Below are 14,964 nucleotides of genomic sequence, written 5' to 3'. Positions count from 1 at the left end.
ATCCCAATCCATAATGGCCTATTTCACTGCTTCACTGCAGCTATAATGGGCCTTTGTATAGGAGGTCTCTGATATTTAACTTTGCTAGTTTATTCCTTTTGAAACAGCAATATATTAATATTTGCCTTTTCCTAGAGGACAAGCTCGTCAGCATATTCAAATAAATTCTTGTCTAGTCAATATAATTTGTGCCACCATCGCATCTGAATATGTCTCGCACCCTTTTTTGCCTCTAGCTACCATACCACACCAGCTTAATCATGACTAAATGAAGCAGAGATGAATATCCAGGTGGTATTTCAATTTAAATGATTCTTTTTTAAATAAGTCACACTGTGATTAAGTCAATATGAACACCAGCAGTGCTAATGAGATTTAAAGAGATTGCCTCGGGCAAGCTATAACTATATCATTAGGTTAGCTTGGCTATTTTTCATTTTTGTCCATTTAATAACATCTGTGCCTTGCAAAATGATTCACATGTAACCAGTGTCACAATTATAAGCTGAAAAGTTTGAATACAGCTGCCTGATTATACTTCTGGCCCTTTAACGATAGCCCTGTGGGCATCATATTCCCCTCCCCCACCCCACTGCTGATAAGCATATATGCATATATGGAATGTGCACTATGCTTGTAGGCTGGGAAGGTGTAGTATATGACTGGACAAGGCAATGCTACAAACAGGATTAACTGAGCTCAGTTACCGGCCAGGAACAGCTTACAGAATGTGTTAAACTTTACAAAGTTCACCACATGTGAATATCTTTTAAACTTTTGTTTAAAATGGAATGCCAATTAAGATAGAATTCATGAGAATCCTGTCAAAATAATGGGCAAAATAGGGGTTAATTTTGTCACAAGCCCACAGCCTGGGTAAAGTGGATAGCATTGAGTTTCACTCGTCAATCTGGTGCCTTTATTCTTGACAAAATTGAAAGTAACAATGTTGCATCATCCAACTGATAGATTGTGCTAACCCCTGACAGTGTCACTGAACTCCTTTGAAATGTTAACACAGAATAGTGGCTCTCACAAGTTTTTCAGGAAGCCAGAGCACATATCCCCCACTTCACCCAGCTGCATGCATTTAAATCTTACTAGTCCCACATTATCTGTGTTGACTGGGTGGGGCTTTTGGGGGTGGGGGAAACTCACATGGGATGTAAGATACTTGTACATGCACATTGTGGTACTATGACATGCACTGTGTTTTGGCCTCGTATCTGGAATGGAGGCAAGACAACACAGCTTTGATGGGAATTGTTGGTGAAGTTTAAGCATGATATAGTATTTGCAGTGTTACGCTATGGATTTGGTGCCAAAATAGGCAAGACTTCTCTGCTAAATTATTGATGTAAGTAACATTGTAATTTAAAACTGAGACTAACTCAGTGCACATTAGTCAGCTGGAAGATATTGCATTTCAGAAGCCAGATTTCAGCTAATTTTTGGTATAATTTAATTCCTTAAACATCATGCAGCCATGTCTTAAAATTTCCAATAAGGTGACCGGAAGTCATGTGGTCTGATGCCAATAAGAGGAATAGCTTTTGTAAACCACTCTTTATTAAAGCATTTTACCTAAACTGAAATTAATAGCTATACCGTACCTGGTTGTTGTACAGTGACAGTAGTCAGTCCAGACTGATCCTCTCCCAGTTTATACCATACATCATTAGGGTCAAGTAGCCACTCTTCCACATAACAGAAGTAACTGCCAGTGTCAGATGTAGTTGCTTTCTGTAGTATCAAACTATACAGTTCACTGGTAGTTTTTTCAAACTGTAGCCTATCCCTCAGTCTTAGACTGTTATTCCCTGAGCTGCCATACTCAAAAACAGAATTCCGATTCAGGCTGAGAATGGGATCTCTATCTGACTCCAGTGTTCTCTGGGCATACCAGACCACAGATAGTTGAGAATCCAGGTTGGTACGGTTGCTGATCTTGCAATCCAGTTGAATCTGACTGTCCTCTGGCACAGTAATACTCTTCTCAGTTTTGACAGTTTGCAAATTGCTTTCTGTAGGTACACAAAGTTTTCATGTCATTAAAACAACATTTGACAGCCAATGAATTTAAATATCATTGAAGCATAGTTTCATAACTCCCCAGATTTATCAGATATTCCATTCAAATGCATTAACTTAATGATGTGAACAAATGTGATTCTTGTGAACGCATGGGAAAATAGTTCGAGCTTTTAAGTTTTTCTGTATCAAATGCGATAAAAACAGAAATTACTGGAAATCATAGAATCGCACAATGGTTACAGCACAGAAGGAAGCCATTCAGTGCATTGTGTCTGTGCTGGTTCTCTGTAAGAGCTACTCAGCTCGTCCTATTCCCCTTCCTTTTCCCTGTAGCCCTGCAAATGTTTTCTCTTTAGATAATTATCTAACTCCTTTTTTAAATCCAGGATTGAATCCACCACACTCTCAGGCAGTGCATTCCGGATCCTAAACACTCGCTGCATAAAAAAGATTTTCCTCATGTTGCTTCTGATTCTTTTGCCAATTGTCTTACATCGGTGTCCTCTGGTTCTCGACCCTGCTGCCAATGAGAACTGTTTCTCCCTATGTACTCTGTCCAGACTGCTCATGAATTTGAGCACCTCTAGAAAATCTCCTTTGAACCTTCACTTCTCTAAAGAGAACGGCCCCAGCTTCGCCAATCTATCTACATAACTGAAGTGTCTCATCCTCTCCATTGCTTTTACATCCTTCCTAAAGTGTGGTGCCCAGAATTGGACACAATATTCCAGTTGAGGCCAAACCAATGTTTTATAAAGGTTCACCATAACTTGCTTGCTTTTGTACTCCACACCTCTATTTAAAAAGCCCAATATCCTGTATGCCTTATTAACTGCTTTCTCAACCTGCCTTGCCACCTTCAATGATTTGTACACATATAACCCCTGGTCCCTCTACTCCTACACCCACTTTAGAATTGTATCCTTCATTTTGTATTGCCTTTCCTTGTTCTTCCTACCAAAATGTATTTCTCCACACTTCTCAACATTAAATTTCATCTGCCACGTGTCTGTCCTTCCACCAGCCTGAAATTATAAATAGTAATTTAGGAAGACAGGAGCAGGAGTAGGTCATTCAGCCCATCGAGCCTGCTCCGCCATTCAATACGATCAGAGCTGATCATCCACTTCAATGCCTTTTTTCCACACTATCCCCATATCTCTTTATGTCATTTGTATTTAGAAAGGATTACTATAGGGTTAGTATAAATGGGTGGTTGTTGGTCGGCACAGACTCGGTGGGCCAAAGGGCCAAAGGGAAGAAAATGGGCTCATCAGTGATAGGCAACATGGTTTTGTGCAGGGAAGGTCATGTCTTACCAACTTAATAGAATTCTTTGAGGAAGTGACAAAGTTGATTGATGAGGGAAGGGCTGTCGATGTCATATACATGGACTTCAGTAAGGCGTTTGATAAGGTTCCCCATGGCAGGCTGATGGAGAAAGTGAAGGCGCTTGGGGTCCAAGGTGTACTAGCTAGATGGATAAAGAACTGGCTGGGCAACAGGAGACAGAGAGTAGCAGTAGAAGGGAGTTTCTCAAAATGGAGACGTGTGACCAGTGGTGTTCCACAGGGATCCGTGCTGGGACCACTGTTGTTTGTGATATACATTAATGATTTGGAGGAAAGTATAGGTGGACTGATTAGCAAATTTGCAGACGACACTAAGATTGGTGGAGTAGCAGATAGTGAAGGGGACTGTCAGAGAATACAGCAGAATATAGATAGATTGGAGAGTTGGGCAGAGAAATGGCAGATGGAGTTCAATACGGGCAAATGCGAGGTGATGCATTTTGGAAGATCCAATTCAAGAGTGAACTATACAGTAAATGGAAAAGTCCTGGGGAAAATTGATGTCCAGAGAGATTTGGGTGTTCAGGTCCACTGTTCCCTGAAGGTGGCAACGCAGGTAAATAGAGTGGTCAAGAAGGCATACGGCATGCTTTCCTTCATCGGACGGGGCATTGAGTACAAGAGTTGGCAGGTCATGTTACAGTTGTATAGGACTTTGGTTCGGCCACATTTGGAATACTGCGTACAGTTCTGGTCGCCACATTATCAAAAGGATGTGGATGCTTTGGAGAGGATGCAGAGGAGGTTCACCAGGATGTTGCCTGGTATGGAGGGCGCTAGCTATGAAGAGAGGTTGAGCAGATTAGGATTATTTTCATTAGAAAGACGGAGGTTGAGGGGGGACCTGATTGAGGTGTACAAAATCATGAGAGGTATAGACAGGGTGGATAGCAAGAGGCTTTTTCCCAGAGTAGGGGTTACAATTACTAGAGGACACGAGTTCAAAGTGAAAGGGGAAAAGTTTAGGGGGGATATGCGTGGAAAGTTCTTTACGCAGAGGGTGGTGGGCACCTGGAACGCATTGCCAGCGGAGGTGGTAGATGCGGGCACGATGGAGTCTTTTAAGATGTATCTAGACAGATACATGAATGGGCAGGAAGAAAAGAGAGACAGAACCTTAGAAAATAGGCGACATGTTTAGAGAGAGGATCTGGATAGGCGCAGGCTTGGAGGGCCGAAGGGCCTGTTCCTGTGCTGTAATTATCTTTGTTCTTTGTTCTTTGTATCTCTAAAAAAAAATCTGTCAATCTCTACTTTAAACATACTCAATGACTGAGCTTCCACAGCCCTCTGGGGTAGAGAATTCCAAAGATGCACAAGGAGTAAAGAAATTTCTCCTCATCTCTGTCCTAAGTGCCTTCCCCCTTATTTTGAAATTGTGTCCCCTGGTTCTAGAGTCCCCAACCAGGGAAACATCTTTCTTGCATCTACCCTGTCTATCCCTTTAGGTATTTTGTAGGTTTCAATTAGATCATCTCTCATTCTTCGAAACTCTAGAGAATACAGGCTCAATTTCCCCAATCTCTCTTCATAGGACAGTCCCGCCATCCCGGGAACAAGTCACTTGAATCTTCGTTGCACTCCCTCTATGGCAATATCCTTCCTATGGTAAGGGGACCAAAACCACACACAGTACTCCAGGTGTGGTCTAACCAAGATTCTATACAATTGAAGCAAGACCTCGCTACTCCTGTACTCAAATCCTCTTGCGATAAAGGCTAACATACCATTAGCCTTCCTAATTGCTTGCAGCACCTGCATGTTAGCTTTCAGTGACCTATTGTCAAGGACACCCAGGTCCCTTTGTACATCTGCACTTTCCAATCTCTTACCATTTAAGAAATACTCTGCACATCTATTCCTCCTACCAAAGTGGATAACCGTACATTTTTCCACATTATATTCCATCTGCCATGTTCTTGCCCACTCACTAAGACTGTCTAAATCCCCTAGGAGCTGCTTTGCATCTTCCTCACAACACACATTCCCACCTCGTTTTGTGTCATCTGCGAACTTGGAAATACTATATTGATCCCCACATCCAAATCATTGATATATATTGTGAACGGCTGGGACCAAAGTACTGATCTTTGCGGTACCCCACTAGTCACAGCCTGCTAACTTGAGAATGTTTATTCCTACTGTCTGTTTTCTGCCTGTTAACTAATCCTTAATCCATGCCAGTATATTACGTCCTATCCCATGTGCTTCAATTTTGCTAGCCAGCCTCCTGTGGGGGACTTTATCAAAAGCCTTCTGAAAATCCAAGTATACCAGGTCCACTGACTCCCCTTTATCAATTCTGTTAGTAACATCCTCAAAAAACTCCAACAGGTTCATCAAACATGATTTCCCATTCATAAATCCATGTTGACTATGCCCAATCAGATCATTATTATCCAAGTATCCATTTATCACATTCTTTAGAACAGATTCTAGCATTTTCCCTACTACTCATGTAAGGCTAACAGATATGTAGTTTCCCGTTTTCTCAATCCTTCCCTTCTTAAGTAGTGGGGTGACATTTGCGACCTTCCAGTCTGTAGGAACATTCCAGAATCTATAGAATTTTGGAAGATGATCACCAATGCATCCACTATCCCCATAGCTACCTCTTTCAACACTCTGGGATGTAGAATATCAGGTCCTGGGGACTTATCAACCTTCAGCCCCATTAATTTCTCAAATACAACCTTCTTACTAATACTAATTTCCTTCAATTCCTCATTCTCCTTTGTCCCTTGGATCTCTAATTCTGGGAGATTTCGTGTATTTTCCTCAGTAAAAACAGACACAAAGTAATCATTTAGCTTCTCTGTCATTTCTCTATTCCCCATTATAAATTCTCCTGACTGCCTGTAATGGATCCACATTCGTCTCAGCCAAACATTTCCTTTTTACGTACCTATAGAAGCTTTTACAGTCCATTTTTATGTTTTTTGCTAGTTTACATTCATATTCTATTCTCCCTTTCTTTATCAGTTTCTTGATCTGCCTTTGCTGTATTCTAAAATCCTCCCAATCCTCAGGTTTGCTACTATTTCTGGCAACTTTATAGGCCTTTTCTTTTAATCTTATACAATCCTTAACTTCCTTTGTTAGCCATGGTTGACTGCCTTTTCTGTTGGGGCTTTTGTGCCTTGAAGGAATGTATAGTTGCTGTAAACTATGTAATAATTGCCTATGTACTGTCATACCTTTTAATGTATTTTCCTAATCCATCTCAGCCAATTTGCTGCTCATATCTTCAAAATTTCTTTTGTTCAAATTTAACACCCTGGTTTCAGATTGAACGACCTCACTTTCAAACATAATGTAAAATTCTATCATATTATGGTCACTCATCCCTAAAGATTATTTTACAACAAGATTATTAAATAACCCTTTCTCATTACATAATACTAGATCTAAAATAGCCTGTTCTGTAGTCGGTTCCTCAACATACTGCTCTAGAAAACCATCCCTAACACACTCCAGAAACTCGTCCTCCCCAGCATTAGTGCTCATTAGGTTTCCCCAGTCTATATGAAAATTGAAGTCACCCATGATTACTGCATTACCCATGCTACATGCCTCTCTAATCTCCTGATTAATACCATGCCCCACACTACCACTACTGTTTGGTGGCCTGTAAACAACTCCTACCAATGTTTGCTGCCCCTTGCTGTTTCTTAGCTCCACCCAAACAGATTCCACATTTTGTTCTTCCGATCTGATCCTCCCTTACTAATGTACTGATCCCGTCCCTTATTATTAGCTCAACACCACTCCTTTTCCTTTTTGCCTGTCCTTCCTAAATGTCGAATATCCTTGAATATTCAGTTCCCAGTCTTGGTCGTCCTGTAATAAAAATAAGAAATGCTGGAACCACTCAGCAGGTCTGGCAGCATCTGTGGAAAGAGAAGCAGAGTTAACGTTTCGGGTCAGTGACCCTTCTTCGGGAGTTCCATCATCATCAGCACCCCTTACAGTTTGGCAAAGGTGGGAAAATTAATCATTTAAATCTGGCCCTTCCCATGACCTTCCTATTTGTGACAATTCTAACCACAGATGGTGCTTAACAAGTGTCCATACCCATTTCAAGCAAAGCAGTTGAAAGGGTTTTTTCTTGTTGGTTCAGTTTACCTTATTGAATGTGTTAATTTAAATTCTGTGAGGAAAACCACATCTGCCAAGAATGAGGCATATTAATTTCATCATATGGAACATTAATTTTAAACTCTGACTGGACTGAAAACATAGCTGCACCTGCCTTCTAACAGGACAATTTCTGGAAACATTTGCAATCTAAGAGACAGTTGCCTGGAGAAGTCGATGGAACTGCTCCCTGATTCAATTAACCAAATGGATTTTGATCACAAGATATTGAGTGTGTGAAGGTCAGCATTCCAGTCCCCTACTGAAGATGTCTAATAAGATTGAAAGAATCCACAAAACCTTACCGGACAGATTGTTTAAAAAAAAAGCTAGTCACATGACTGGCCGGCTGGCCCAGGTTTGGTTCGAATTGGGTTCACAGAACAGTTTGAAGTCAGAATGCAACTGAACTTGAAGGAAGACAGCATCTCCCTGTCTCGCTTTCGCTCTTTCTCTCACGAAAAGAGACTGCAACTGGATTTCAAGAAGACAGAAAACCATCGAAACTATTTTGAAACTGTGTACTGGGCCCTAACGAGATGGCAAGATTTAACTGCAACCAAAGACTTTACATCGAACATAAAAGGCAGTAAATGAACTCCAGCTATTGCTTCAAACCTTTCTCCTTGATTCTTCCCCCTTTTCTGTCTCTATCTGCGTGTGTGTTTATCGCTTGTGCATGCTAGCGTGGTCGTGTTGCGTATTTTAGTGGTTTTAACCAAATTAGAGTTTTACTATTAATAAACTTACACCTTTCTTGTTTAAATCTAAGAAAACCTGTCTGGTTGATTTCTTTGCCGTTACAATTGGAGAGCAGTGAACAAGGATTCACTGAGGGGAAGCTAAAACACAGTGTTTTAAAAATTAAACCCTGTTATGGTCAAACCAGGAAAAGGCTGAGAAGGAACCCCTAGACCCATTTCTCACCTGGTCGTCACAATTTTAATTTATGATGATATAGTATTATTGAGGGACTTATCGGAGAGGATTTACTGAGACTTACAGTTGAATTAGTGTGTGTTCAGATAAGTTTATAAATTCAAGATACTTCAGGTCATGCACTGTAATAACTCTAGTCAGTTTCCAGATATTAGGTCATCAGCATGACTACTGAAACAAAAACTCTGAAATAAAAAAGCAAAGGAGCAAGCAAAGTAGCACAGAGGATGACAAAATTTTCCCATTCCTGTAGTCATTTTCTCCCCTAATTTCCTGAAGGTACTGGCTTGTTCTAGGCATTGTTTTGTGGGCATCAACCACTTTCCAGTATCTTGCCCAAGTGGACAGTTCCTCCTGTGTAAGCTTATACATGGAGTAATTTATCACTGAAGCTGTGAGAGGTGAGCCTGCTCACACCCTCACCTGACGGCCACACTGGCAGTGAGCATCACTAGACATTTCAGCCTGAGATATGACAGAACTCAGTTCATTTTTCCCTTCCCCAGCCCAGAAATGCTGAACATATTATAGCATATAATTGTTGCTTTTATTTAGGTCAACTGATTTGATTCCCAGTTTAAAGCACCTTTGTTATCCAGATAAACTCAAAGAACTGGGCCTGTATACTGTAGCGAAGAGTATACTTGGGCGAATTGATTGAAGTTTATAAAATATTGAAGGGACTAGATTGTGTGGTGAATGCAGATTCCCAATTTCTTCAAGAGAAAGCAGGACATGCTGCCTGCTAGGGCAGAGATCACCTTGTAAAAGAGGTATCTCCCCCGTAATATAAATCAGAGTCAATAGCTGGAATTTTGTTGGCACAGCGTGGGCCCAGGCAATGGGCCAGAAAGCTTGGGTCAACCCCTCTTTGGCCAATGTAAGAGGGTTGGTGAGGGGGAATTTTGCTGCGGTGGCAGCCATTGCTGTCAGGGAGAACTCCATGGGCCACGGAATCCCCAAATTGGAGGATCCCCCACTCTCCCCGAATGAGCCAGCAGGGTTCACCAGACGGTCTCACCACATGGCGGAGGGCACACCGACCACTGGTAAGATGCCAACGGTGACAGAAAGAGACCTTTAATTGGTCAATTAAGTGGCTCAATTGGCCTCTGAGGTGGGAGGGCCACCCTCCACCTTCCCCGCCACTGGTAAAATGGCATGGCGATGGGAGGATGCTAGACACTCCACCCCACCCCTACCTTCCCTCACCATTTCATGGCTCCCCACAACCATGCAACCTCCCAGGCCGTCCCCAGAGGGTTGGTAAAACCCAGCCCAATGAGATCTCCTGAACTAGTTTTAATCACCTGAAGGCATGGGAAGAGGAATTTTTCAGATTTTTCCCAAATTGGCTTAGGTTTTAAATCTGGCTTTTCACCTCTTCCAGGAGATTACCTGGCTCCACGTGTATAAGGAGTGTCTGTATCTTGATGCATATCACAATTCTATAGGCCAGATTGGATAAACCAATTATTTTTTCCTATGTTTCTATGTATAGTTTTGTATGCTTGTAATTAACATAGGAGCAATCAAGGATTAAAACAGGGACCTTTATGGTTCATTTACAACTTGCTTTTATCAAATGAGCCTTTATATTTTGATTTTCTTTTCTAAGGGTGTAAATAATCTCATATGTATGTGAATATGAACAGTGTGGCAATATTGTCTTTTTCTAGCATCAAATGTATGTTTGCAAAACCTTGGTCAGTTATCTTCTATTGATTTCTATAAAATCCTGCTTTTATTAAATATTATAACTATGAAATACATTTACATTTTAGAATGTAAACATGCAGTTCAAACACACATTCATATTTGAGAATGAGACTCATGACCCTCATTGTCACCTCTGTAAATGCTAATTTGCGAAACACCTAGAACACCTCCTTATTACGTGACTTCCAGGGTCAGTGTAAATTTAATGTGCTCCTTTTATTTGTTACTGAGAAATAGAATGCTTCGGAATGAATAAGTAGATGCCCTGTAGCACAACTGTTTAGTTAATCAGTTTATCTGTGTCTTCTTGATATTGTAGTAACATAAGTGGAAAACCAGTTTGAGAGTGTGGGATACCAGCAGTGAAACCCTTGTTTTAAAGAAATTGGTCTTTGTTGCTTTATGGAACCTGGGGGAAAAAAATGTTTGATTTATTTTTCTAGAAGTTCTTGTATACTGTGGCTTCTGTCAATGAGCAATGCAAAGCTACCGAATGGCATCTGTTCTCATTTGTACAGCACTGAGCAGAAGTGGTTGCAGCTAGAGCTAATGAAGTGCCAAAGGGAGTTGATGTTCAAATTTTTCAGTTTGGTGGAATAATGCAAGTGGATTTTGGCTATGGCATAGCTAGAGATAGAAAATGGTGACTGTGTAATGACTGCAGCCCAGATTAATTCTCTTCCACTAACAGCTGGACTGTTGGGAAACTGGTGCTGAGGCTGCAATGGGTGGAATGTTAGTAAAGAGCAGGGTGGGTTTGCTTCTTCTGTGTATTTCCACCTGGTTCTCCTCCCTCACCGCAGCACTAAAGTCACATACAGTGCAACAAGTTCATGCTTTAGGTATTGGTTTGCTGGCTTTGGGGAGGCAGAAGTTAAGATGATAGCGCACTTACCTTGAAGCTGAATCATTCCAGCAAAATGTCAAACAAATCAAAAGTGTCAAGTGCTCACATCAGTTCCATCTCCTAGTTTATAGCCATGAAATGACAGTCAACACCAGCGTTTGAATGCACAATTTGTAGCATATCACAAATGCACTTGTGCTGCATATAACACTAGCATGAAATCCTTTGGAAAATGTGAATCAGTTAGACATTAAAATATAATTAGGTAGATTGGTTCTGTCAGGGAAAGAGAATCTGTAAAATATCACTCTCTCTTGGTCCTGAGTTTATTTTTAAAATGAGTTACTATGTTCAGAGGGTTAATTATTGGCCATGACACATCACAAAATAAGAAGACATGAGTTCAGTCCCTACTCTGCTCAATTTTCTATCTCTTTTTAAACTTCTGTAGCACTCCTTGACCAAGAGGAGGGCATAGCCCTCTGTCAATGCAATTATCAAGAAAAGTGTATGGCTTATGTTCAGATTTACCCTCCTCCCCTGCTAATGAGGCACCTAGCCTCCATTCCACAGTGTGTTCTTCGTAAGCATGCAAGGATTGAAAGCTTATTCTATACTTGAAAGGAACAAACAAAGATTCAATACCTGGACGTTGGACAGTGACAGTGGTCAGTCCAGATGTGTTCTCTCCAACTTTATACCAGATGTTGTTGGGATTCAGCAGCCATTCCTCCACGTGACAATAGTATTTCCCACTATCATCAATATCAGCTTTTAATAAGACCAAAGTGTAATGCCCACTTGAAGGTTTTGCAGTCTGCAGTCTCTCTTTTCTCTTGTCTCTTTTTAACCAGTCCTTATACTCGATCATACAGTCACGGTTTGATTTCAGAATGAGTTTGTCATCTTTCTCCAGTGATTTCTGAACATACCATTGTATAGAGAATTGCGAGTCCAGTCTTGTTTGATTTGTGATGATACAGTTTAAATGAATATTGTCATTTTCTGTTACTACAATATTCTTTTTTATTTGGTTTACTTTTAATCTGCAATCTGTAAGGGAAGAAATGATTTGGTCACATGCAGGACAATGGTGAATTTTGTTAACGTTCCTCATTTTTTCTCTCAGACACTCTAGCAACCATAATGGCCTAGATTTTGCAGTCAGTGTTGAAGTGACAGCACTCTTTGACCTCAAAGAAAGCTCCCCACAAAGATCCAGCAATCTCCGTAGCATGGATTTCCCCTTTCCCAAAATGAGTTTGAATCTGGCACCAGGTCAAGGGGATCTCTGGGTGTCCAGCAACAGTGATCTCATTAAGCAGGGTTAGCAGCCAATCACACTGAAGTATTCTTACAGACAGCAAACGTGGAAGTAAAATGCAATTATCCTTCACTTTTTAATATCATTTTACAGAGAGAAAAATAAATGATTGGAACATACACATAGGATTTAAGTAGAAGCTGAAATATCAAACAAGCTTTAAAAAAAAATTAAAATGTGAAATTCTTTTACCATTATGGAGAAATTTGGCATTCCACAAATATATTACTTACTCAGGGCCAGAAAGATTGTTCAGCAGTAATTATGAACTTAGTTCGCCATTGAAACCCAGTTACACCTCATTCAACAAGTGTAACATTTCAAGTTTTTTACAGCGAGATTAATAATGTAAAAGGGCAAGTTCTCATCAGTTCAGTAATTCCTAATTGATTGCACTCGGGGGGTGCTTCAACAGCATACCCTACAGAGAAATGTAGAATCACTGACAGCAACTTCTGGATTTTCACCTTTAACTAAGCTTGTGTGGACTCCAAAAGTTGCTGTCAGTTTCAGAGGAGTAATGATGATGAATGCTGACAGTTTTGCTATCATTACTGCTGCAAAATCCAAGCCATTTTCCTCTACAGCTGGAGCAAGCACTTCAACAAAATGTGTGCTGGGGCAATTTACTTCTAAGCAAGACACTAGTTTCTTGTCTACCTCGTCTTCACTCTCCTCACCATGTCTGCTACAGAGTTGCAGTGAGATAGCCCATATAGCAGACTAGCCAACATCAAATAAAGTTCTTCATAACTGTGGTTACATTGGATCATCAGACAGCATTGTGACTCAAATTCATAATCACAGACCTATAAAGCAGGCAGATTAAGCACACCACTACGAGAACTGCATTGTGCATCTTTCCCCCCAGTCAATTGAGAGGAGTATGAGTCATATGAATAACTGTTTTGTCATGGAAGAATTCAGGAGATTATTCGGTGGTGAGCAAGATAGTTTAGAATATACCGAGGTTTAGTTTGACTCCATCACGCCAGCAACAAAGATAGCTGCGGAATATAGGCTGAGAAACAGAAAAAAGAACTCCCCCATTCCTGCTTTTAATGTTCACTGGAATAATTAATCATTGATGCCGCTTCTGCTTTGCAATATTCATTGAGGTCATCAATGTAATGTACAACAGGTATTATATCCAAAAAACTGCTGCACTTGCATCCTTATTGTGCAAATCTGTACTACATTAATATTTAATCAAAGTGCTCACACATTAACATGCCAATTGTAATATTAGTCCTTCTGGTGATTTAAAAATAACTTGCTGATTGCAAGTTCCTCAGGTTGCATTGTAACATGAAAAGTAACTATGTAATGAAACTATTCTCATTTGCAAACTGGCTCCTGGGAAACGAATCAGAATAAGAACTTTTAGAATAATGTATTGTTTAAAAAGAACAATAGTTCCCTTTTAGTATATATACTGTATTTTGAAAATTTCACTGCAGAAATAATGTCTGTAGGTCTAGGAACCTTTTGCAGACACTGGTGCCAAAATTCTATGGCCATTCTGGCACACTCCCACTGTAACTTCAGTAGAAGTCCAAAGAAAGCTCTGCATTGAGGACCAGGACCCAGACATGGCAGTTTCTACAGGAGCTTGTTGGAGCGAGAGTCTATGCCCAACACCAACAAGGCTTGTGGTCTAAGAGTGGGTGTGGATGGGAGCAGGAACTCCCATACAGGAGTTCACACACCCCTGGTCCTGTGGGAAGATTGGGTGGGCGCAGGTGTTCCAGCTCGTCAAAACTCACAAGTGGGGCCCAATCGGGGTATCCAGGCCTGAGTCGTGGTCTGGACCTCTGAAGAATTCTAAGCATTTAGTTTCTCCCCATAAAGGCAATCGATGGGCTTGGACCTGGACACATAAACTGCAGTTTGCAACATCTTCCCTATGGCAGCACCTGAGATGTGCCCTTATTAGCACAGCTACTTTATGTAATTATTTAAATTAAATGACTTCAACTCCTATAGACTTTGGTGGGTTCAATGCCAGAGGTCATAGAGAGGTGAATCGCGCCACTTATGCTGGGCTGTTGGGCCATGGGTTTTCAGACCCATTGTGCCTTGAGACACTCCGGCCTGGCCCTGTTATGTTAAAAAAAAAAGACAAAAAAATAGTTTCTCTAAGCAACAGCTTTTTAAAAAAATGCTGATTTACCATTTTTGAAAAATGAACATTGCATTTCTGATATGCTACCAGCATGTCACCCACTTTTAAACTAGCTGAGTACTGACTACATTCCCCAGTATTGTAGAACACATTGCATGAGCTGGCAACTAAAGCAAGGAGACTGAAACGGCACAGACGACAGCTCCCAGACAAATGGATTTAGAGAGCTGTGTCTGGCACTCTCAGGCTTTGGAGTAGCACAATGAATCTACTATTCATATTGATTAATGGAGCTGAGTGGATCAGGCATACATTAATGTATAATATGTTACCGCACTACATTGATGTTCATCTAATAAATGTCAGTAGTGTTCAGCTAGCAACTGCTTTCTCTCCAAGGACTGCTGGAACAGCCCTCAAATCATTTTGAAATATAAGGCGAATCAATTATTTCCAACTTTTAAAAACAATGCCTTTAATCTTCTCA

The 14,964-nt window shown here is 40.7% G+C and overlaps 1 protein-coding gene across 1 annotated transcript in view; it reads right to left on the bottom strand.

The window, feature by feature from the left end:
* Positions 1 to 14,964, bottom strand: part of igsf3 (immunoglobulin superfamily, member 3) — a 196,570-nt gene that overhangs the window by 11,325 nt on the left and 170,281 nt on the right. The window contains exons 7-8 of the mRNA XM_068040735.1: positions 11,674 to 12,081; positions 1,614 to 2,024 (exon numbers count right to left, since the gene is read on the bottom strand). Coding sequence (XP_067896836.1) covers positions 1,614 to 2,024; positions 11,674 to 12,081 — 819 coding nt within the window. The remainder of the gene's footprint in view (positions 1 to 1,613; positions 2,025 to 11,673; positions 12,082 to 14,964) is intronic.

Source organism: Heterodontus francisci, chromosome 10 (assembly GCF_036365525.1).
Source record: "Heterodontus francisci isolate sHetFra1 chromosome 10, sHetFra1.hap1, whole genome shotgun sequence".
Taxonomy (NCBI): domain Eukaryota; kingdom Metazoa; phylum Chordata; class Chondrichthyes; order Heterodontiformes; family Heterodontidae; genus Heterodontus; species Heterodontus francisci.
This window is presented reverse-complemented; position numbering and strand designations above follow the sequence as displayed.